At 39.1% G+C, this 23749-nt stretch overlaps 1 protein-coding gene across 1 annotated transcript in view; it reads left to right on the top strand.

The window, feature by feature from the left end:
- Positions 1 to 23749, top strand: part of NDFIP2 (Nedd4 family interacting protein 2) — a 71852-nt gene that overhangs the window by 28482 nt on the left and 19621 nt on the right. Inside the window, exons 2-5 of the mRNA XM_080661740.1 lie at positions 1091 to 1256; positions 4990 to 5123; positions 14089 to 14182; positions 22410 to 22534. Of these exons, the coding sequence (XP_080517866.1) occupies positions 1091 to 1256; positions 4990 to 5123; positions 14089 to 14182; positions 22410 to 22534 (519 nt within the window). The remainder of the gene's footprint in view (positions 1 to 1090; positions 1257 to 4989; positions 5124 to 14088; positions 14183 to 22409; positions 22535 to 23749) is intronic.

The following is a 23749-nucleotide window of genomic DNA, read 5'->3' as shown; positions in this document are numbered from 1 at the left end:
TCCTGTCTTTTTTTCTTTCTTTTTTCTTTTGAGGACTCTGAGATCAGCAATTTTTGTTAAAATCAGATCTTCCTTTAGGATCTAACATATTTACATTTATGTTTTATTATATAAAAAAGGTATTTAACCAGAAATTGAATTCTTTTGAAAATATAAAATTATTTAAGATATTTACTTCATCTGTTTGGCTTTTTGTTCTTGGAGGTCTTTGGGATATGAGTATGCTCTTTCTCCTTTCCCTTACTAAGTAATACTTGCTGTTAGAAATGTCAAATACTTGGGTTAACAAGGTTAGTCTCTCTCAAGGCTTTCCATTTTATACCATTGTGACTGGTGACCTCTATTGTATTTTCTTTTAATTTTAACCAAGGCTGAATTCAAATACTTGGGAGCTTACTTTTATTTTCAGTGTTTAACAAGACATATATAACCTCCACTTTTGTCAAGCTCTCACTTTAGCTGGGAAAGGAGACTGTAAATGAACGATTACATAAATAATTACTATTGTGATACATGCTCTGAGGAACATGGTCTTTAAAATTACATCAGAGAACCCTGATCTGCTTTTGGGAGATAAGAAAAGCTTTCCTGAGAACTTAATTTTAAGCTAATATCTGTACAATATGCAGAACTTAGCTAGGCAGTGTAGTTTGGGAAATAAAAAATTGAACATATATAGCCCAGAGCCCTTTTTTGTTTGTGGTTATGATTAATTTTATGTAAGAAATGAATTAAATGAATGGATATACAGGTCTGAAGCTCAGAAAAACAGTCTAGTCTGGCAATATAAACTTAATCTATTTTTAATCACTTTCTTGCCCCATTATCTATCTATTTTTCTTAAAAAGCATGACTATTTTCTCTTCATAAATTCTTAACAGTTTGAACTTCATCTTTATTCTAAAGAAACTATAAAAATTCTAAAGCTGTTAGAGACTGATTAGGTCTCTTAAAATGTTTGTTCTTCTTTTTAAATACTATTTTACTTTCTTTATAGCTAAAAAGTGACCCTATGACTGAAATTATCTTTAAAAATTAAGATTAAAAAAAGAATCACTTCAATATTTCTTCTTTTCTTTGTTTTTTTTAGCTTTACAATGAAGAGGATAATTCAGAATCATCTGCTATCGTGCAGCCATCAACTTCAAACCCAGCACCACAGATTGTGCAGACTGCTCCTTCAGCATTAGTATTTGAAACTGACTCTTCTCCTCCACCTTATAGCAGTATTACTGTGGAAGTACCTACAACTTCAGGTATTGTTGTGTTTTTTGTTTGTTTTAAATATATTTTTATTGATTTCAGAGAGGAAGGGAGAGGGAAAGAGAGATAGAAACATCAATGATCAGAGACTCATTGATCAGTTGCCTCCTGCACACCTCCTAGTGGGGATCAAGCCCACAACCCGGCCCTGACCTGGAATCAAACCGTGACCTCCTGGTTCAAAGGTCAACACTCAACCACTGAGTCACACCAGATGAGCAGTATTATTATTTTTATTATGAAAAAACTAATGTTTTTAATAGCTCATGTTTTTTACTCACTTGTTTTTTACCATTATGGCTTCATGTAATTATCATGTCTGGTAATGAACTTTTTGGTTTTATGATTAAAAAAAAACAACTGTTTTCCCAAGTTTGTAAAATATTTACTTCATACATTACTTATCTCATATTGTTCTTTTTAAAATTTAATTGAAAAATGTAGCTATTTAAACTTTTTTATGCTTAACTGGGATCTGTTCCCAACCGACTAGCTTGTACTTTTAGAAGAAATGAACAAACATATACACACACATGCATATATAAATATACACGTATATACACACATATGTGTGTGTATATACTAACAGTCATAAAACAAGGTGTTATTAATGATAAGTGTGAGTGAGAATGTGGAATGTGTTAACAGAGGTTAGGGTATACATAATGTTATTCCATACACATGGTAATAATTCTTAGACATAAGGCAGTGACTCCTACTTGCTACTGTTCATCTTACCCTTTCAGGTCATTCTAAAGAACTACCCTCATCTGTTTCTCTGGCTACAATTTGCATTTTCCCAGGCACACTAATTTAATTATTGCAGTGTTTTAAGTATGATTTTGTATACAATTATAAATAACCTAAGTATTTTATATATTCTTTATTAAATATTTAAAAAATCAGTTGAAAAACATTTTAATGTAAAAAATCTTTCATTGAGTATTTCATCTTTCTTATCTCTCATGTTCTATAATTAGTGTCATCTAGCTTTCTCTGGTTATCAATTTTGCTTGTCCAAATTTTATTTAGACCATATATGGGATGTGTAAAAAGACCGGTATTTTTTACATCAAATTTATTTACTTTTTTTATATAGTGAGTGAAAATCATCTCTAAAAGATGTTCTCACTGGTTAAATTAATAAAGGCTTACTTCTTCTATCGTCTATAATAATAAAACCATAATATGCTAATTAGACCGGACAGCCGAACGACTTTCTGGATGACCTTCTGGACGACCACGTTATGACACTCACTGGCGCCAGGCCAGCCAAGGCGGGTGTGATGCAATTGGTTGGCGGCCTGGCTATCGTCCCATGATTGCCCTGCAGGGGGAGGCCCAGGCCACTGTCTGGCTGGGCGATCGATCATTTGGGGGGCTCCACGATCGTCCCAAAGAGGGAGGCCCAGGCCACCGACTGGTGGGCTGTGGTGGGTGGGTGGGGCCTCCCTCTGTGGGGTGAGATCAGTCGCATGATTGCCCTGCAGAGGGAGGCCTAGGCCATCAGCTAGCAGGGCGATTGATCAATCAGGGGGCTCCATGATCACCCCAAAGAGGGAGGCTGAGGCCACCGACCGGCAGGTGGGCCGGGGCCTCCCTCTGCGGGGGCACTATCAATTGTCCCAAAGAGGGAGGCCCAGGCTACCCCACAGCAATGCTGCAGTGAGTGGGCGGGGCCTCCCTCTGTGGGGGTGATCCTTTGTGGAGCCCTGGTCGGGTGGGCAGGGCCTACCTCTTTGGGGCAATCCATGAAGGAGCCCTGGCCAGGTGGGCGGGGCCTACCTCTTTGGGGTGATTGATCGTGGGGCTTGTGGACTGTGAGAGGGCACAGGCCAGGTTGAGGGACCCCCCCCCTTCCAGTGCACAAATTTTGTGTACCAGGCCTCTGGTCCTATCTAAAAAAAAAAAAAAAACTAATATGCAAATTGACCATTATTCCAACACACAAGATGGCTTTCCCCATTTGGTCAAAGATGGCTGCCCCCATGTGGACACAAGATGGCCACCACAAGATGGCCAACAGGGGAGGGCAGTTAGGGGCGATCAGGCCAGCAGAGGAGGGCAGTTGGGAGGGACCAGGCCTGCAAGGGAGGGCAGTTGTGGGTGATCAGGCCAGCGGAGGAGGGCAGTTAGGGGTGACCGGGCCAGCAGAGGAGGGCAGTTGGGAGGGACCAGGCCTGCAAGGGAGGGCAGTTGTGGGCGATCAGGCCAGCAGGGGAGGGCAGTTAGGGGGGACCAGGCCTGCAGGGGAGGGCAGTTGGGGGGGGGACCCAGGCCTATACGGGAGGGGAGATGGGAGGGGACCAGGCTTGCAGGGGAGGGCAGTTGGGAGCAATCAGGCCTGCAGGGGAGGGCAGTTAGGGTTGACTGTGCCAGCAGAGGAGGGCACTTGGGAGGAACCAGGCCTGCAGGGGAGGGCAGTTGAGGGGGACCAGGCCTGCAGGGGAGGGCAGTTAGGGGTGACCAGGCCTGTAGGGGAGGGCGGGGGGGGGGGGACCAGGCCTGTAGGGGAGGGCAGTTGGGGGGGACCAGGCCTGCAGAGGAGGGCAGTTGGGGGGGACCAGGCTGGCAAGGAAGGGCAGTTAGGGGTTACCTGGCCAGCAGGGTAGGGCAGTTGGGGGTGATCAGGCCTACAGGGGAGGGCAGTTAGGGGCAATCGGGCTGGCAGCGGAGCAGTTAGGCGTTTATCAGGCTGGCAGGAGAGTGGTTAGGGGGTGATCAGGCTGGCAGGCAGAAGTGGTTAGGGGCAATCAGGCAGGCAGGCAAGCAAGTGAGTGGTTGGGAACCAGCAGTCCTGGATTGTGAGAGGGATGTCCGATTGCCTGTTTAGGCCCGATCCCACTGGGATCGGGCCTAAACGGGCAGTTGGATATCCCTCAAGGGGTCCCAAATTTGAGAGGGTGCAGGCTGGGCTGAGGGACGCCCCCCTGCCCTCCGTCCCCCCCCCCCCCCCCCCCCCCCCGTGCACGAATTTCATGCACCGGCCCTGTAGTTTGTATATAATGTTATTTGATCAACATGCTTGTTCAGCGCCCAGTTTGATGCATAGTTTTATGTTGATTTATTTGTCTTTGGCTATAAGATTTAATGACTGCTTTCTAAAATCTATATGGGCTTACTTTGCTTCATTATTTTACAAGTTTCCAGAGTATATAGTGCAGTGAATTTGCTACCCTAGATTTTTTTTTTAACCTATTTGATGGTAATCTTGAAGGAAGAAAATCCTGAAGATGTCTATTTCTGAATGATGGAAAGATACTAAAAGTGGAAATTGCAATCCTTTTGTTGTGACTACCATTGCTATGCTGTGTACCAAACTACCTCACACTTATTGGAGTTATGTAGCAATCATTATTATTAATTCTCATAGTTTTGCCTGTGAGATTATTTGGGCAAATAAATTAATTCTTTGAGCATAGCAGTGTTGCTTACTTCTCTTATCTTGTACTCCTTTTCAAAATCTTATTCTTAGGGTTTCTGTTTTATGTATGAGCCTTTAGATAATATTTATTAGTCCATTCTCTTTATAATAAATATAGGACTAAAAAACATATGATTATAGTAGTAATTTCTGTGTTTTATAGCTTATAACATAGGACTACAATAGCAATAATAATCTTTAGTGGCCTGCCTATTGTAAATTATTAAATTATGTATTTTGCTATAAAATTATATAAAATAGTTCCTTTTAATGGTTATCCTTTTAAAATTCCTTTTCTTCAGATGCAGAAGTATATAGTGAGTTTTATCCTGTGCCACCTCCATACAGTGTTGCTACCTCTCTTCCTACGTATGATGAAGCTGAGAAGGCAAAAGCTGCTGCAATGGCTGCTGCAGCAGCAGAAACATCCCAAAGAGTAAGGAAGTTTTATTTCCTTTTGAGAATATTATTTTTATGAATTGATATGTCCATTTAGTAATATCAAAATAGTGGTCTGTATTTGAGTGTTGGTGCCTGTGTATATTTGTAATATTTTACTACTACTTATATGTGTCATTTTTAGTGAACTAGGTACTCTCCTAGTTAATTTACCTTCTTCATTCCTTGACCTCCTCATTTCAATTTCTGTTTCTTTTGATCTTCCCCTTTATCCCATCTTACGTTGTGGTCATCCTAGACCTTATCTTTACCCATACAATTATCACTTGCACATTCTTGATTTTAGGCATCTCATGCACTGGCCTTAACCTCCCATCCTTCTGACTCACCCTAGTTGTTGTTCCTTTTCACTTAGACCTCAAGTCCATCAACCTTGTCACTGTTGATGTCTTTATTTCCTTCCTTATATAGTTTACAGTCCATGGTCCATCACTGTATTCAAATTATCTTTTTTTATTATTCATATTTTGTATATTAGCATAATCAGTCTAGTGACTATGAATGAACTCAAGGTAGGTTAAAAAACACAGAGAAATAACTAACAAGGCCTTTAAATTATGTTGTCAATTCACTTTTTCCCCCAATTCACTTTTATTTTGTACTTTTAACACATCCCACCCTAAAATTTTGAAAGATTCTACCTGCCCGTTCTCTCTCATCTTCCTATCTTAGTAATAGAGATAATCAATGATATACATAAATGTTATTTATTGTTTTGGTAAAAGTAGTGGCCAGTAAAGATATACATGTATGATCTTCTACAGCCAGGTAAAGGCAGAAATTATTTACATTTTAGTTTGGCTGCAAGTAGGACTAGGGTTTGTTGCCCTTTTTTTGCTTCAGACTTTGGGATGTTATTTCAGATCCCTAAATTCATCCCATTTTGTTCAGGAAAAAGACAGAAAAAAATAACTTCACCCAGTGAAGCTAGAGAGAGAAAAAGGCGTTTCTATGAATATCATTTTCCTCTTGCTGCCTTTAGGCCAGAGCCCAGCAAGTAGATTCTCTGGTAATGAGCATTTTACTGGATGGATTTCTTTCATTAGCTAGAACTCTTTCCATACCTGCTCCCACTCCCATCCTCCAACACACACAGAGTTAAATGTCAACATAAATAGCTTTGGGCACATAAGTAAAGACAGTAAACCACAAATTTAATATTTATTCCTTTTCTCTCTTAGGGAGAAAGTAAGTCTCTATTAAGGTGGTGCATAAATATAGCTCAGTCAATAGGGATTTTTTTATGCTGGGAGGAGAGAATCATAAAAAAGAGGATATATGAAGTGTGGAGTTTCTATCAAAATCAACTATAGGTTGCTTAGTACATAGATGTTTGTACGTGTATTTGTATACATGCACACACTCTCAGTGAAGTAGAGAGACAGTAACTCCTTTTCTCAGGTAGTGTCTCCCTAAAGACCTTGGAAATACAAATGTCCTTAAAGGGTGTCATGAACTTTGTGTCTTTACTGCCCTAATTTCCATGCAGTAGCATTTCTCTAAAGAGAAAGTAGGAAGCATTAAGTCTTGTTCTCTGTGCTTCGAGAAAAGCATAAGGTGATTTTACCTATTGAAGAAAAAACTCCAAAGAGTTTTACTATTCTAATCTTCCACTATCATTTCCAGTACCTGTTTTAGAAAGTATTTGATTCCAGCCTGAATTGGAAACATGTTTATAAAGAGAAGTTTTCTGTTTTCAACTGCTTTTAATATAACTCTACCTGTGAGGATTGTGGAAAATTTCATGGAAAGCAAAATAAAATTGTACAGGAGACGTACTTAAATGTTTATAAATAATCTTTTAAATTCATCAGTTTCTTCATTTTTTTTAATCCTCAACTGAGGATATTTTTAGAGAGAATGGAAGGGAGAGGGAGAGACAGAGAGAAACACCGATGTGAGAGACTCACATCGGTTGGTTGCCTCCCACATGCCCCCCACCAGGGTCGGGAGCCTGTAACCGAGGTATGTGCCCTTGACCAGAATCGAACCCGAGACCCTTCAGTCCGCAGGCCGACGCTTTATCCACTGAGTAAAATCGGCTTGGGCTTAAATTCATCAGTTTCTAACCCAGTGCTCCATCACTTTTTTTTCTACATAATATGATTATATTTCTTTTTATTCTTTTTTTTATGGATTGATTGATTTTAGAGAATGAGGAAGGGGGAAAGAGAGAAAAATAAACATCAATTTGTTGTTCCACTTATTTATGCATTCATTGGTTGCTTCTTGTGTGTGCCCTGACTGAGAGGAGATCGAATCCACAACTTTGATGTATCGGGATGACACTCTAACCAACTGAGCAACCTGGTCAGTGCTCTAGTATGTATTTCTATACTTGATTCAGATTTTTTTTTAAAAGGTCTAATTAGTTTTGAGTATAGGCATACCTTGGAGATAATGCGAGTTCAGTTCCAGACCACAGCGATAAAGCAAGTATTGCAATAAAGCAAGTTGTAATCTTTTTGTTGGTGAAGCATCTTGCCTTCCATTCAACATTTGTGAAATGCAATAAAGCAAAGTACAGTAAAATGAGGTATGTCTGTATATTCACTTGTAAATGAATCTCAGCTGGGTGACCTGAAGCCTGTTTCTTGAATCTATTCTTCTTGGGAGAATGTAGGTGGCCAGGAGACTTGGAAACACTATTTTCTATTTCTTATGTATAGGGTTGCATGTATCATATGGAAAATTAAAAGATTTATGAAAATTTATTTTTAATATTTCTATGAAAAATATTTGAATTCCAAATAATTCACTTTATAAAACTTGTAGAACATGGCTTGTTCTTGTTTATCAGCTAGTCTCATTTTATAACCCTGTCGTGGGTAGGGTTTGGATTTTTTTGTAATGTGTTTTATTTTTTATTTTTAAAAATATATTTTTATTTGATTTCAGAGAAGAAGGGAGGTGGAGAGAGAGATAGAAACATCAGTGATGAGAGAGAATGCTCTGATTGGGAATCGAACCATGACCTCCTAGTTCATAGGTTGATGCTCAACCACTGAGCCATGCTGGCCAGGGACGTGTTTTAAATTGTGTGTCAGTATCTTGTCTTTTGACATAAAAACTAGCATTTGATAAATTGTGAGCAAATCCAGGACAAGGACCTTATATTTATGATTCCAGCACCTATCTATCATTTGGGACATGTTTGGTACTTAATAAATGACAGTTAGTTAATGAATGCTTTCTTTACATTTGCCAATGTGGGAAATTAAGAAGAAAATACCAGAGTTGTTCTTCATTTTAAAATATTTTACCTATTTTGGGATTTATAAATCAGCATTAAACATAGTTACAGTTGAAGTTATTTCACAGACACCATCTTTTATTTTTTAAACATTCTATTTAAATGTTTCTGTTATTTTAGTGGTTGAATAACATTCCATGGAATCAATCCTATATAATAAAAGCCTAATATGCTAAGTGTCCGGTTGTCTGGTTGTCTGTGCAACCAATTAAAGCATAATATGCTAATGTATGCTAAGGCCTCTTAACAGCTTGCTATGATGTGCACTGACCATTAGGGGACAGATGCTCCGACTGGTAGGTTAGCTTGCTGCTGGAGTCCGGCCGATCAGGACTGAGCGAGATGGGCCGGACATACCCTGGAGCCCTCCCGCAGTCCCTCCCCGGCTGGTCAACCTCCCGTATCCCTCTCTGACCCCGATCGTGCACCAGTAGGGTCCCTCAACCTGGCCTGCACCCTCTCACAATCTGGGACCCCTTGGGGGATGTCGGAGAGCCAGTTTTGGCCCGACGGCGAAATGACCGGTTGCTATGATGCGCACTGACCACCAGAGGGCAGATGCTCAACGCAGGAGCTGCCCCCTGGTGGTCAGTGCACTCCCACAGGGGGAGCACTGCTCAGCCAGAAGCCAGGCTCATGGCTGGTGAGCACAGCAGTGGTAGCAGGAGCCTCTCCCTCTTCCACAGCTGTGCTAAGGATGTCCAACTGCCGGCTTAGGCCCGTTCCCTAAGCCAGCAGTCAGACATCCCCTGAGGGCTTCTGGACTGCGAGAGGGTGCAGGCTGGGCTGCAGGACTGCCCCGAGTACACAAATTTTGTGCACTGGGCCTGTAGTATACTATAAGTTAGTGGCCGTTTCTCTCCAGGGAAAATTAGATTGTTTAAAAATGTGTGTCTTGTGTGTATGAGTGTGTGCGTGTGCGTGCATGTGTATGCATGTGTTTTTTGGTGTTAACCTTGTAAGGAACATCTTTGGGCATGCATATGTCTTCTGTCTTTTTATAAATGATGTTCTGCCCAGCCTGTGTAGCTCAGCTTCCACCTATGAACCAGGAGGTCATGGTTCGATTCCCAGTCAGGGCACATTCCTGGGTTGCAGGCTTGATCCCCAGTAGGGGGTGTGCAGGAGGCAGTTGATGAATGATTCTCATCGATGTTCTGTCTCTTTCTCCCTCTTTGAAATCAACAAACATATATTTTAAATAAATAAATAAATAAATAAATAAATAAATAAATAAAGTGATGTAAAAATCTCTGGACTAGTGTTTCAAAAGAGTATGAAATATTTACATTCTTGCCATGATATTGACAGTTTTTTCCCCCAGGGGTTGCTCATATTGCACTTGAATATTTATTTCTTAAGTTAACTTGGAATTATATAAAATTTCATTAGTATGTATTCAGTTGTTGCCATTCATTACATTTACCATAAAGGATAGCCTAGGATATAAATGCAGAGTTTAACGAATCTTTTTGCCCAAATAATGAGAAACATGGTTTTAAAAGTCTTTTTGTTTCATGAAAGCAACCTATGTAGTGAGACTATCATGATTGAATGGAAAGAACATCAGTGTCCTGGACTCAACTCCTGTCTTGATCTAACTAATTATGTGATCCTGGGCAGGTCACTTAGCTTCTCTGATCCTCTCTGTGTACTAAAACAAAATTGATATATCAACACCCAGCTGAGGTTATGTATCTGTAACATGGAGATAATGTATATGTATATCAGGTCATGCCACTCATTTGATCATAACTCAGTAAGACCACTCAATTCACTCAGTAAAATATATAAAGTCCTTCAGTGGACTTACTGACCTAATTTCTTCCTATTTCTCTCTTAATAGCAAGGAACTACTTCCTTGCTATTTTCTAGCATGCCAGGTATGATCCTATAAGGTCCTTGTGAAGCACTGCTTATCTCTTTGTCTGAAACACTTTTCTGTGAGATATTTACATAGTTAACTCTTATATCTCCTTTAAGTCTTTGCTCAAGTGCCATCTCAACGAGGCTTCTTGACCACCATATTTAATACTGTAACCCGTAACCTCAAGCATTCCTAAACCATCCTTCCCCCTTTTGTGTAGAACATTTACACCTTTTAATGATATATAAATAACTTATTTATTATGTCTTTGTTTGTTGTCTAACTCCCCTTACTGGAGTATAGGCTCCAGAAAGGCAAGCATCTTTGTTTTATGTACACTCATGTATCCCTAATACCAGGAAGCTAAGTCTTGTGTAGAAGGGGTATTTCATCATATTTGTTGAATATTAGACAGTCAGTGATAACAGTCTTGTACATACTTTCAGACAAGTTCTCTACATTTACAAGCAAATACATTAATATTTTAGTATATTTTTGTACACAAAAGGCATTGTACTATACACATGATTTTCATTTAATATATTTTAGAGATTGTTAAGAGAATACTAAGAACTTTTATTCTTTTTTATTTATTTAAAAAATTTACATTACTTTTAAAATTTCATCAGATATTCAGTAATTTACATAATTGGTCTGTCAAGAATTGTGAATCATCTGAGATTTTACCATACTTGGCAAACTACCTGATTAGCTTGTCAATTTTGGGAATGTTGGCAGAAGACACGAGACTGCTCTCAGGTCAGAGACAAAAACGTGATTATTCACATCAGTGGTTTTAGCCAGAGTATTAGCATTTTCTCACACCAGTTTCTTGAGCTTTAGTTCCCACAGGGCAACTCAAAGATGGCCACATGATACCTCCACACACAGTGTGGAACCCTGAATGTAGGGAACCCAGTATTTTCTAATGTTAACTAAGCATGCCCACACCTTTGCTCTGGAGAGAGACACAATCGTCCTCTTTCGGGGCAGCCGACTATATATATAAAGATCCTTGAAAAAGATAGTACAGAAGAAAGGCAAGCAGTGCCCCTACCTGGAAGACATGCAGAAACATGAGAAACTCATGGAGAATTATCTCTGACAATAGTCCATTATTGATGGGCACTTATATTGTGCCTAATCTTTTGCTTTTATTAACATTGCTGCAGTGAATTATCCTATATAATAAAGAGGTAATATGCAAATTGACCCTCACACCCTCACGCAAGATGGCCACCCCCACGTGGTCAAAGATGGTTGCCACAAGATGGCCGGCAGGGGAGGGCATTTGTGGGAGACCAGGCCTGCAGGGGAGGGCAGTTAGGGGCGACCGGGCTGGCAGGGGAGGGCAGTTAGGGGCGACCGGGCCGGCAGGGGAGGGCAGTTGTGGGGGGAGGACCAGGCCAGCAGGGGAGGGCAGTTGGGGGCGACCAGGCCGACAGGGGAGGGCAGTTGGGAGCAACCAGGCTTGCAGGGGAGGGCAGTTAGGGGCGACTGGGCCTGCAGGAGAAGGCAGTTAAGGGTGACCAGGCCTGCAGGGGAGGGCAGTTGACAGGGACCAGGCTGGCAGGGGAGGGCAGTGGGGGGGGAACAGACCTGCAGGGGAGGGCAGTTGGGGGCGACCAGGCCAGCAGGGGAGGGCAGTTGGGGACAGTTGGGTCGGCAGGGGAGCAGTTAGCTGTCAGTCAGGCTGGCAGGGGAGTGGTTACAGGGTGATCAGGCTGGCAGGCAGGCAAGCAGTTGGGAGCCAGCAGTCCCGGATTGTGAGAGGGATCGGGCCTAAACTGGCAGTCAGACATCCCTCGAGGGATCCCAGATTGGAGAGGGTGCAGGCTAGGCTGAGGGACCCCCCCCCCCCCCCCCCGCCACAGTACACGAATTTCGTGCACCGAGCCTTTAGTCTTTAATACATCCTATCTAATAAAAGAGTAATATGTAAATTAACCATCACTCCGCTACACCAACAAACCACGCCCACAAGCCATGCCCACCAGCCAGTCAGGAACGAATATGCAAATAAACCCAACCAAGATGGCTACAGCCACAGAGAGCAGGAGGGAGGCTTGGGTTTCCCCGGCAATGGAGGAAGCCAAGCTTTCTGCCTGCCCTTGCCGGCCTAGGCCTCCACTCAAGGCTACAAAGTTTCAATGATAGAAGATACATAAACCCAAACAGAAATGGCGGCAGCCAGAGAGCTGGAAAGAGCAGGAGGCTAAGGTTGCCCCTGGTGATAGAGGAAGCCAAGCTTTCCACACACCCTGGCCGGCCCAGGCCTCCACTTAAGGCTACAAAGTTTCAATTATAGAAGATACATAAATCCCAATAGAAATGGCTGCTGCCAAGGAGCAAGCAGAAGGCTTGGCTCCGCTCCAGGCTTCAAAGTTTCAATTGTAGAAGATAAATAAACCCCAGATACCAGGGCCTCCTCTTGGGTTGCTGGGGGGCATGGCTGGCCTGCAAACCACCACAGGCCCCTCACCCAGGGCACCCCACGCCTCAAGGGAACCCCCATCCTGATCCGGGACACCCTTCAGGGCAAACCAGCTGGCCCCCACTCATGCACCAGGCCTCTATCCTACCTAATAAAAGAGTAATATGCAGATTGACCATCACTCCAACACACAAGATGGCTGCCCCCATGTGGTCAAAGATCCTGCCCCCATGTGGACACAAGATGGCCACCACAAGATGGCCAGCAAGGGAGGACAGTTGGGAGGGACCAGGCCTGCAAGGGAGGGCAGTTGGGGGCGATCAAGCCTGCAGGGGAGGGCAGTTGGGGTGACCAAGCTGGCAGAGGAGGGAAGTTGAGGGCAACCTGGCCTGCAGGGAAAGGCAGTTGGGAGGGACCCAGGCCTGCAGGGGAGAGTAGTTGGGGGGGACAAGGCCTGCAGGGGAGGGCAGTTAGGGGTGACCAGGCCTGCAGGGGAGGGCAGTTAGGGGAAAACAGGCTGGCAGGGGAGCAGTTAGGCATCAATCAGGCTGGCAGGGGAGTGTTTAGGGCAGCCGTGGGCAAACTACGGACCATGGGCCGGATGAGCGGAGGGTTCTCTTGCTCTCCCCTCCGCTCCTTTACTTTGAATTTATATTAGTTCACACAAACACTCCATCCATGCTTTTGTTCCGGCCCTCCGGTCCAGTTTAAGAACCCATTGTGGCCCTCGAGTCAAAAAGTTTGCCCACCCCTGGTTTAGGGGGTGATCAGGCTGGCAGGCAGAAGCGGTTAGGGGCAATCAGGAAGGCAGGCAGGCGAGCAGTTGGGAGCCAGCAGTCCTGGATTGTGAGAGGGATGTCCGACTGCCCATTTAGGCCCGATCCCACCGAACTTCCCTCGAGGGGTCCCAGATTGGAGAGGGTGCAGGCTGGGCTGAGGGACACACACCCCCGTGCACGAATTTCGTGCACCGGGCCTCTAGTTTCTTATAAGCGCGAGTTTGTGTGTGTATCTGTACAATGTATTTGAAGAGCTGGAATGTATGTAAAAGGGTATGTACAATTTTGTTTTTGATAAATATTGCCATTATTGATGTTTAAGGGTCCTGTTTTCCACTTGATACTAATGCAACAATGTCACGTCTATCTTTCTTAATATAATTTTCATTAATCCAGTGTTATTCAACTTTTATCTTTTTTGTGTTTGTCCTTGAAATTACTCTTTTCAAGGGTGCCCATGAAAAATGAACACTTGCTAGACATTGTACTCATCTGTTTTTTCTATACAACAAATTGAGAATATTAGATTTTATTTAAATTCTTATTTTTATATTCAAGGTAATAAAGTTGTAATTATTTTAGTGTGTTCTAATGTCTTATGTTTTACAGATTCAGGAGGAAGAGTGCTCACCAAGAGATGACTTTAGTGATGCAGATCAGCTCAGAGTGGGTAATGATGGGATTTTTATGCTGGCGTTTTTCAGTAAGTGATCTTTCCTTTCCAAACTTTTTAGTTTTTTGCATATATTGGCTATGTATTTTTAAAATAACCGACAGTGAAAAAAGGCAAATATTGTTAGCATGTGTCTACCTTTTTTAAAATGTAAATTGTTTCTGATACTAGCTAAGTGTGATCAAATGTTACAGTACAAACTCTAGAATTTATTAAATACTTATCATAACTGTATTGTAGTCATCATGCTAGATGCTGACTGTATAGAGATATATAAGCATCTTTAAGTTAAATATAGTTTTATATGAGAAATGCTGCATGTCCATTCAATATTGTAGGAGCATGTAGAATGAAACTGTAAATTCTGCTTTTGAGGCAAAGGACTTCCATTTGAGTGTCTTTAAACCGGAAGAGAAGTTGGAAAAAGAAATATTCTGGGGAGCTAGAGCCTTGTGATTTGAGACACAAAAGTATGAAAGTGTAAGTCTTATTTGAAGGGAGTGGTGAGTAGCTAGAAGCCCAGAAATATAAGTTACATTTTGTAACATCTTGCAAAATTAATATTTAACTTATAAAGTAAATTTAAGATACTTGTGGGAAAACTGTGTTATAGTCTTTATTATTTCAGTTTCTAATTGGCACTGTGTAAACAGTAAATAAGATTATAAAACTCAAAACATTAAATTGCTAAAATAAGTTTTGGAAACCTGATATTCATGTAGTCTATATATGGTTAATTTCTGCCCTCAGCTTAGTTAGATGATCAAGTTTTTATACCTTCTTTGATAGAATGCTAATATAATTCATTTTAATTCATGATTTATTTTGATAATAAAACCCAGAAGTAGTTTACTTACTTAGAGTACCACATTTAACTTTAAAAATAGAAAATACATACTTTCTGAATTGAATTACTTTTGAATCTGAAAAATTACTGACCTCCTCTATTTTTTTAAAATACATATATCTTTTAAATTGACTTTTAGAGAGAGAGGAAGAAAGAGAGAGAGAGAGAGAGACAAACATTGATGTGACAGTGAAACACTGATTGGCTGCCTCCTGCACCCACGCTACCAGGGATCAAGCCCGAAACCCGGGCATGTGCCCTGAGTGGGAATTGAACCGGTGACGACACCCATCCAATTGAGCCACATCAGCCAGGGTTCTTGCTTCCTTTTTTCCCATCTTCTGAAGAAGTAGATAATCACTCAGAAATGGGTGGGTGAATGGGTGGGCAGTTATATTTTTCTCTTCAAATCTATTAAATTATATTCAGATAGGCACCAGCTAATATAATACAATATTTAAATCTCATGGTTTTAGTTAACAATTTCTAGTTAAATATGATGTTAGATATTATGCAAAGGAAATGAACACTTTAGCTACAAATAACTACTATTTTTCACTGCTAGTTTAGTGAACCTTGTTTTCTTATTTTAGTTCAGCTAATAATCCTTTAAATTGATAGTACACTTCCTACATATTTTGATTATGAGTCATGTAAACATTGATTCCTTAATTAGAAAAGAAAGAATTTTATTGTACTCTGTGTTTTTTAGGAATGAAAACATGTTATTTGACACTATCTAATTATTTGACTCAGAGCTTAATTATTATTTCTCCATTTCTGTAGTTCACTAAATCATACTCTTCTTTTTAGTTTTTGAATTTGAAAACATTTTACTAATGTAACAGTGATGTAAATGCATGATAACCTAGACACTTGATTGACTTTATTTTTGGCCACTAGTGATATATTAATTAATGTAAATGTAAGTATTTATATTAATATACATAATGGAAATTATCTGACTAGTTTTAAATTTTTACTGAATTATGTTTCTACAGTTTATATTTTTATACTATTTCATAGTCTACAAATATTGCACTAATACTATAAAGTTAAATTATAAATTATTTATCTTTATTTCCTTACATATTTTTTTCTGGTGGCTGTAGGCCAGAGCTTGAGCTTATTTGCTTTAAAGAGCATAGATTTATTTGTGTTCACTACCATCTAGTGGCTATTTTACAAATTGCAACTTGCTATATTTTCCATGCTTAAACTATCTAGCAGTTATCTAGATTGTACTATTGTCTATTTCTAAGGTTTTAGAAATAGATTTTCTTTAGTGTGGTTTAAATATTTTTTTTAATTGATTTCAGAGAGAGAGGGAGAGGAAGAGATAGAAACTTCAATGATGAGAATCATTATTTGGCTGCCTCCTGCACGCCCCCTACTGGGGATTGAGCCCGCAACCGGTCATGTGCCCTTGACTGGAATTGAACCTGGGACCTTTCAGTCCGCAGGCCGATGCTCTATCCACTGAGCCAAACCAGCTAGGGCTAGTGTGGTTTATAACTTAAGCATTTTAGGTTCTATAAGTTGTACAAGTAAAATTACAGTAAATATCAATTATAACATTTCAGTTAAAATCTTTTGTTGGTTTAATTCTTGCTATCTCTGTTTTCAATGGCTACATTTCTTTCTTTTACCACATGAAACCCTATAAAAAGTTTTACCCTTAAATATGGTAAGATAATTGCATGTTCATGTTCTGAAAATGTAAATAAAGAAATATTTGTATCCCCTGATAATGTTCTAGCTTCTACAATCCCTTGAAGTGTCACTGCAAAATGCCTTTTACACGCCTAACTTCCTCTGATCTTATATTTAACAAGTTTTCTCTTTAACAGAAAGGAAGTAAGTTATTTATCAGTTAGAAACTAGAAATTAAGATTTTGTTCACTGGATAATTGACAGTCTGTGGAAATGATCCTGAACTCTATTACTTAAGAATGTATTGGGCTCTATCTAGAAATTGTTTCTTCTAAGGTTGAGCCTTTTGTGTCATGTGTGAATCTTCACTTTAATGTGCTATATTAATAATTATTTCCATTTTAGACATGAGGACCACATAACTAAAGAAATATTAAGTTAATTGTACCTTAAAAAGAATTAGAAGAGTGTTTCGCAATGTAAATTCTGACTTGTAAGAAATTACCATTATCTTCCAAAGTGGATAAACCATTTTGCATTCCCACCAGCAGGGAATGAGAGTGCCTGTTGCTCTGATCCTGACTGACATTTAGTTTTAACATTAAAAAAAAAAAAAAAAAAAAAAAGGCATTCCAGTAGATGTGTGGTGGTATGTCATTGTGGTTTTTATTTGCATTTCCTTAACAATTAATGATGTTGAACATCATTACTTAGTAAATTCTTTTGAGCCCCTCCATGGACAAGTCATAAAAGTTACAGTTATTAAAGGGGTTGTCTGAACACCACACATACGAAAAACAGCATATTAATGATTTGTTTTGTGCATGCAAAGCTGTGGGTTTTTTTAATTGGTTTTAGATGACATTACACATTGTAAGTGAATCCAGAGAGAGAACATTTAAGCATTGCAATTATATCTTTAAAAACTCACAATATTTATGAAGTATTAAATTTTATTGAATTCGTTATATTTAAATTTTATTTGAATTAGTTGAAGAAAAAGTTTTTAATTAAATTCTCTATAATTTAGTGGAAATACCTTAAAACAATGTCTGTTTAAAAATATATTTTTTATTACCTTTTAGAGAGAGCATGGGAGAGGGAGAGAGAAACATTGATGTGAGAGCAAGACATCGATCGGCTGCCTCCTGCACCCCCCTACCAGGGATGGAGTCTGCAACCCCATGTGTCCTGACCGTAAATCGAACCAACAACCTTTTGGTCCATGGGACGACACCCAACTAACAGCCACACTGTTCAGAGCTAAAACAATTTCTTAATATATTGCTGAATCATGTCTTTCTAAATGGCTGATAGTTTAAAGAGAGAGCCTAGATAAGACAGAAATTTATCCCTGTGTAGTTCAAAATTAAGTATAGTGAAATTCATTATTCTTTGAGAACCTATTGTCTTAGAAACCTGGTGTATTTATATGTGATGAAAATTTTTCTTTGATCAAAATATTAATAAGTTCTCAATATTTATCAAATATGCATATTTATCATCTATGATTTTCATTTGTTTACTTTCAAAGCAAGTATCAAGTTGTTTTTAATTTTTTTTATTTCGAAATACTTTAAAACTTAGGAAAAAGGTTGTAAAAATAGTGCAGTTCCTAACTTTTATTCAGCTTTTCCAAGTCTTAACATTTTACATGACTTCAGTTCAATAATCAATATTTGGTAATTAATATTTATGAAATACTAACTGGTTTACAGATCTTATTCAGATTTTGCCAACTGTCTCATTAATGCCCTTTGCCTGATCCAGAATCTAATCTAGGATTACACATTATTTTTAGTTGCCATGTTTCCTAAGTCTGCTTTAATCTGGAAGAGTTTCTTAATCTTTTCTCTTGTTTCTTATGACTGATTCTTTTGAAGAATACCAGTTAGGTGGTGTGTGTGTGTGTGTGTGTGTGTGTGTGTGTGTGTGTGTGTGTGTGTGTGTGTGTGTCTCTTTCTCTCTTTGCAAAAACACCACAGAAATGTTGCGCCCTTCTCAGTGCATCTCAACAGGAAGGAATAATCTAGATATGTGTTACTACTGGTGATACTTAACTCTCATCAGATTAAGGTGATGTCTGCCAGCTCTCTTCTCTATAAAGTTACTGTTTTCCCCTTTTTAATTAATAACTATCTTATGGCTGCTGAAAATTAAAAGTATAGTCTTTCTATACTTTTAATGGCTAAACTGTAGCATACAATATTACTTTCTAGGTTATCCTGATAACCGTTTTGGGTAGGTGGAAGGTATAGGTGGTAAAAAGAAACAGAATATAGGTGAAAGACTTGGATGTTTCAATCCTGGCTATATCACTTACTTGCTTTTGACTTCATGTGCAGCTTAACTGTTCTGAGTCTCAATTTGTCCTTCTGTACAGTGGAATTAACTTGACCTTGCCCTTCTTAAAAAGCTAATGTGAGGAACAAAGGAGTGAAAATATATGAAATGTCATAAATTATAGTGTTCTATTAAGTGAAGGTGGTGATAATGTTCTCCTTCCCCATTCTTACCTGAGAACTCACCTTTTAGTTATAATAAGTAATATGATTTAAAATGATTTTCAAATGTCATTAATCTGTCCAAACCTGCCTGATTTGCTTTCTTACAAAGAAGGGCACGCTGAAGGTGAATGTGGAGAAGTGTAATCGGAGCAACAGTAAGCATTCTTTACCAACTTTCCTGAGTTTATTGCCTTGCTTCCCTGCTGCTTGCTTCCCCAAACCTTAACTAAGGAATATAGGCTACCTAAGGTTGTTGCTTTTTTGGGTTTTACCGTGGGCCTTGTTATATGGGGAATAGCTGCCCTATGCCCTGTAAGCTTCCATATTTTACCCTAGGTTTACAGGGAAACATGCATGAATGACATAGAGTTGAAGGAAAAGTATTGTCTTCTTTCCTAGGCATGTCCAATATGTTCTCTTGCCTCTACTACATGTTGTTTCTTTTGCAGATTTTACATGTCTACGGTTTAGTGTACAGTTATGAAATTCTCTTTTTTTGCCAACTCTGACATGTCATAGAGGATCCAGAATTGAATCCAGAAATGATTCTGTCCTTAAAAACCTATCCTGCTTTACTTCCTGTCTTACAGGCTAAGGGGCATAAAAGTGAATCAGTCTATGCTCAATTGGTCACTGTTTTCCTAGTGCTTAAACCAGTTAAAGATGGTTAAGTTATGTACTATATTTGTCTGTTGGGTCAAATATTGCACACTGGGTGTCTTACAAATGGAAATTAATTTTCTCCGAGTTTTGAAGGCTAGAAGTTCAAGATCAGGGTGCCAGAAAATTTGGTTTCTGGTGCAGATTCTCTTTTTGGCTTGCAGATGGCTATCTTCTTGATGTGTCCTCGCATGGCCTGTCCTCTACATGTATGTGGTGAAAGAGCTCTCTAGACACCAACCCTATCAGATCAGGGCTCTACCCCTATAACCTTGTTTAATCTTAATTACCGCCCTGAAGCCCTTGTCTCTAAATATAGTCACATTGAGGGTTAGGGCTTCAATATACAAATTCTTTGAAGAGGCACAATTCAGTCCATAATAAGGTATTATATCTGAGCACAGATACCAAAAAGAAAACATGATGCTTAAGTAAATACTATTTTGTACTTTTGGATGTTATTCCTAGTGTGGGTGCAATATGTATAATAGATATGGGTAAGTCTGATTTGAAGAAACTAATTGGACAGTGTTTGAATATATACTCAAATGTAAAAATATACTTTTGAAATATTTTGCTGTTTTGGATTTTCTCCATCAATGCGTCCTATGTTTTAACAACATGGCATGCTTACAAAATGATAGCATGTTTACAGCACACTGGGATAAAGGAAGAAGGTGGTCAAGACTGGTAGCAGTCTGTCCTCTGCCCTAGCCCTCACCCGCCTGTCCTGAGGCCTGAGGAGAGAAATATCTCAGCCTGTCACTAACACATATGTGGCATATGTAGACAATCTGTAGGAAATCTCTGCTGCTATTCATTGATATAAATTCTTTATTTTAAATAGATATAAAATTATTTTTGATTGGTTAAGTGTTTTTTTGTTTTCCCCTACAGCTACCACAGATATTAGCCAATTAGATACAGACCAGTTACGTCTAATAGGATATTCTAATAGTGGAAATGAAATATTCTATATATCAGCCCAACAATATGGTAGCTGCAAGCCACATGTGACTCTTGAGCACGTGAAATGTGGCTGTTGCAATGGAGGAACTAAATTTTTAATTTTATTTAGTTTTAATTTAAATTTAAATAACCTCTTTTATAGAGGAGGATATGTTCCTGGGGCACAAGTAAGAAGCAGTGTGGCTGGTGGCATTGGATAGCACAGATATGGAGGATAACAAAATACTGATCAATATCTAGGTTTTAAAAAAGAAAAAGTAGAATGTTAAATAAGCTTTATTTCCAATAGTGTCTCCTGAAATTTTTTTCTACATAAAAGATGGGACCTACTCTGTAAGGTGAAGATATTTTATATGGCTAGTAATGATAGCTAACACTTCAGCAACTGCATGTGTGAGGTTCTGTACTGTGCTAAGTTCTTTACATTCATTATGTCACTTAATCCTTTAATCAACCTTGTGAAGTAGGTACTTACATATCAAAGAACTGTGGCTCACAGAAGTCAGCAGTGAGTCTAAGGTCACATATCTAGTAAGTGAGTATACTGAGACTCAAATATGGGTCCCTTATTTCAAAACTTATTCACCTACGTCAGAATGGTTTCAGTTACAAGTAATAGAAAACCACTACTCAATTGTTTTAAATAGGAGATTATCACCCAAGACAAGAAGAGCATGGATGAGCAGTCTGAAGGCACAGAAGTATCAGTGTTGTGGCTCTGCTTTTCTTCACTCTCCCCAACTTGGAGTGAGAGTTTAATCCTCAGGCTGATAAGAGATCCCAGCAGCTGTTCAAGATATGTCCAAACATCCAGAGGAAGAGGAGGGACCATTTCTTCTTCTTCTTCTTCTTCTTTTTTTTTTTTTTTACATAAAAGTAGGCAATAGTATAATAAATCTCCATGTATCCATCACCCAGCTCCAAAAGGGATCAATTTAGAGCCACTGTTACTTAACCTGTATTCTATCCTCCTTTCCCTTGCTATGTTCTTAAGAACCAAGGAATGTTTTTCAAAAGTCCTATTTAAAAAAAAAAAATAATTGGAAAGGAGTTTTGTCCTCCTGTGATTTTGCCCCATACTACTTGGGACCCACCTTTTGGGGTTAAGTGTGGGATCCTGTCTTCCATAAGGAGTCTGTAAAGGTGGGTGGGTTCCTGTGGAGGAGTACAACAGGTTTTGTTAGAGAGGAGGAAGAGGCAGTGAATGATATCTGTTCTGGGAACCATCTTTGATAATTTATTTGGCTCAGTTTTAATATTGGCTGATTGGTTGACTGATTGCTGAGGCTGGGCTTCTTGGGTGGGATCTCATGGAAGCTACATTGTGACCTGGTTTTTTTTATCTGGTATAAAAATATTTCACCCATTCCAAGCTTTAAGGAATTGATTCTTATTGATTAAACTAACAAGAAACCAAGCTTACTCATTTGTTAATGTCTGGTAAATAACTTACATTTGCAAAAGGTAAACTATAATCTATAAAGAAGGCTTAATTGGTACAGAGTTCAAAAAGAAAAAGGAATTGCTATTCCCATTGAGCAATGAAGTACTGTTAATATCAATCTCTGTTAATTTGTTTCCAAAGTATAGTTTTTAAAATAACTGTTTCTCTTGCTTTTAGTGGCATTTATTTTCAACTGGCTTGGATTTTGTTTATCCTTCTGTATCACCAATACCATTGCTGGAAGGTATGGTGCCATCTGTGGATTTGGCCTTTCATTGATCAAATGGATCCTTATTGTCAGGGTGAGTGTCTTCATAATGTTTATCATTTTTATCTTTAAAATTAAAATATATGAAATGTCTTGTGTAGTTCATAAATTTTATGCATATGAATTCAATTATTTTAAGACTATTCTTCTAGACCAGCCGTGGGCAAACTACGACCTGCGGGCCGGATCCGGCTGTTCTATCCGGTTCTCTTGCTCTCCCCTCCGCTCCTTTACTTTGAATTTATATTAGTTCACACAAACACTCCATCCATGCTTTTGTTCCGGCCCTCCGGTCCAGTTTAAGAACCCATTGTGGCCCTCGAGTCAAAAAGTTTGCCCACCCCTGTTCTAGACATTATTATAGTGATCTCTGTGGTGTGAAAATTTATAACTGTATTTATATGAGAGCTTGCTGGTACAGTAGTCCCCTCATCTGCAGTTTTGCTTTCTTTGGTTTGTGTTATTTGTGGTCAGCCATGGTCTGAAAATATTAAGTGGAAAATTTCAGATATTTTGAGAGAGAGCAAGCAAGCACATTCACATAATTTTTATTATACTATATTGTTATAATTGTTCTATTTTATGTTGTTAATCTTTTACTGTGCCTAATTTATAAATTAAACTTTATCATAGGTATGTATGTATAGTAAAAAAGCATAGTATATGTAGGGTTCAGTACTATCCACAGTTTAGGTAACCACTGGAGGTCTTGAGACAGACATCTCCCCTGATGATAAAGGGGGACTACTGTATATGGAAAGAACTTTGAAAACAGAAAAACTTGTTTGGGCCTCATCTTTTTTATATCAGGGTGCTAACTTTAAGTTTTTAAATTCTTCTGAGCTTTAGTTTCTTCATATAGGTTGATAATAGCTGCCTTTCAGAATTTTTGTGAGGTGTGGAAATAATATAATTAAGGTCCCTTGCCTAGTTGCAGTACAAATATATGTTCTGAGTCATATCATGGCTACCACTATTGTGATATAGTACAGGCATTTCTAAGTCAGTTAAAACATAACAATTTCTATTAGTTAGTAAAATTATCATGGATTTAAATATCTTCATGTTCTTCATGCTTTTTTAATAATGTAAGAGCTCAAAAGTAAAATTATAGGCTTTTAAAGTGTTGTCTATCAGAGCTCATTTTTTCTCCTGTATATTCCTGCTAAGTCTTCTCATTTTCCTGTTGTTCCTGGAAATCAACCTCTATCTAACTCTTATGTACAAGATAGCGTGTAGGGAGAGAGCA

This window comes from Plecotus auritus (genome assembly GCF_963455305.1).
Source record: "Plecotus auritus genome assembly, chromosome: 3".
Taxonomy (NCBI): Eukaryota; Metazoa; Chordata; class Mammalia; order Chiroptera; family Vespertilionidae; genus Plecotus; species Plecotus auritus.
This window is presented reverse-complemented; position numbering and strand designations above follow the sequence as displayed.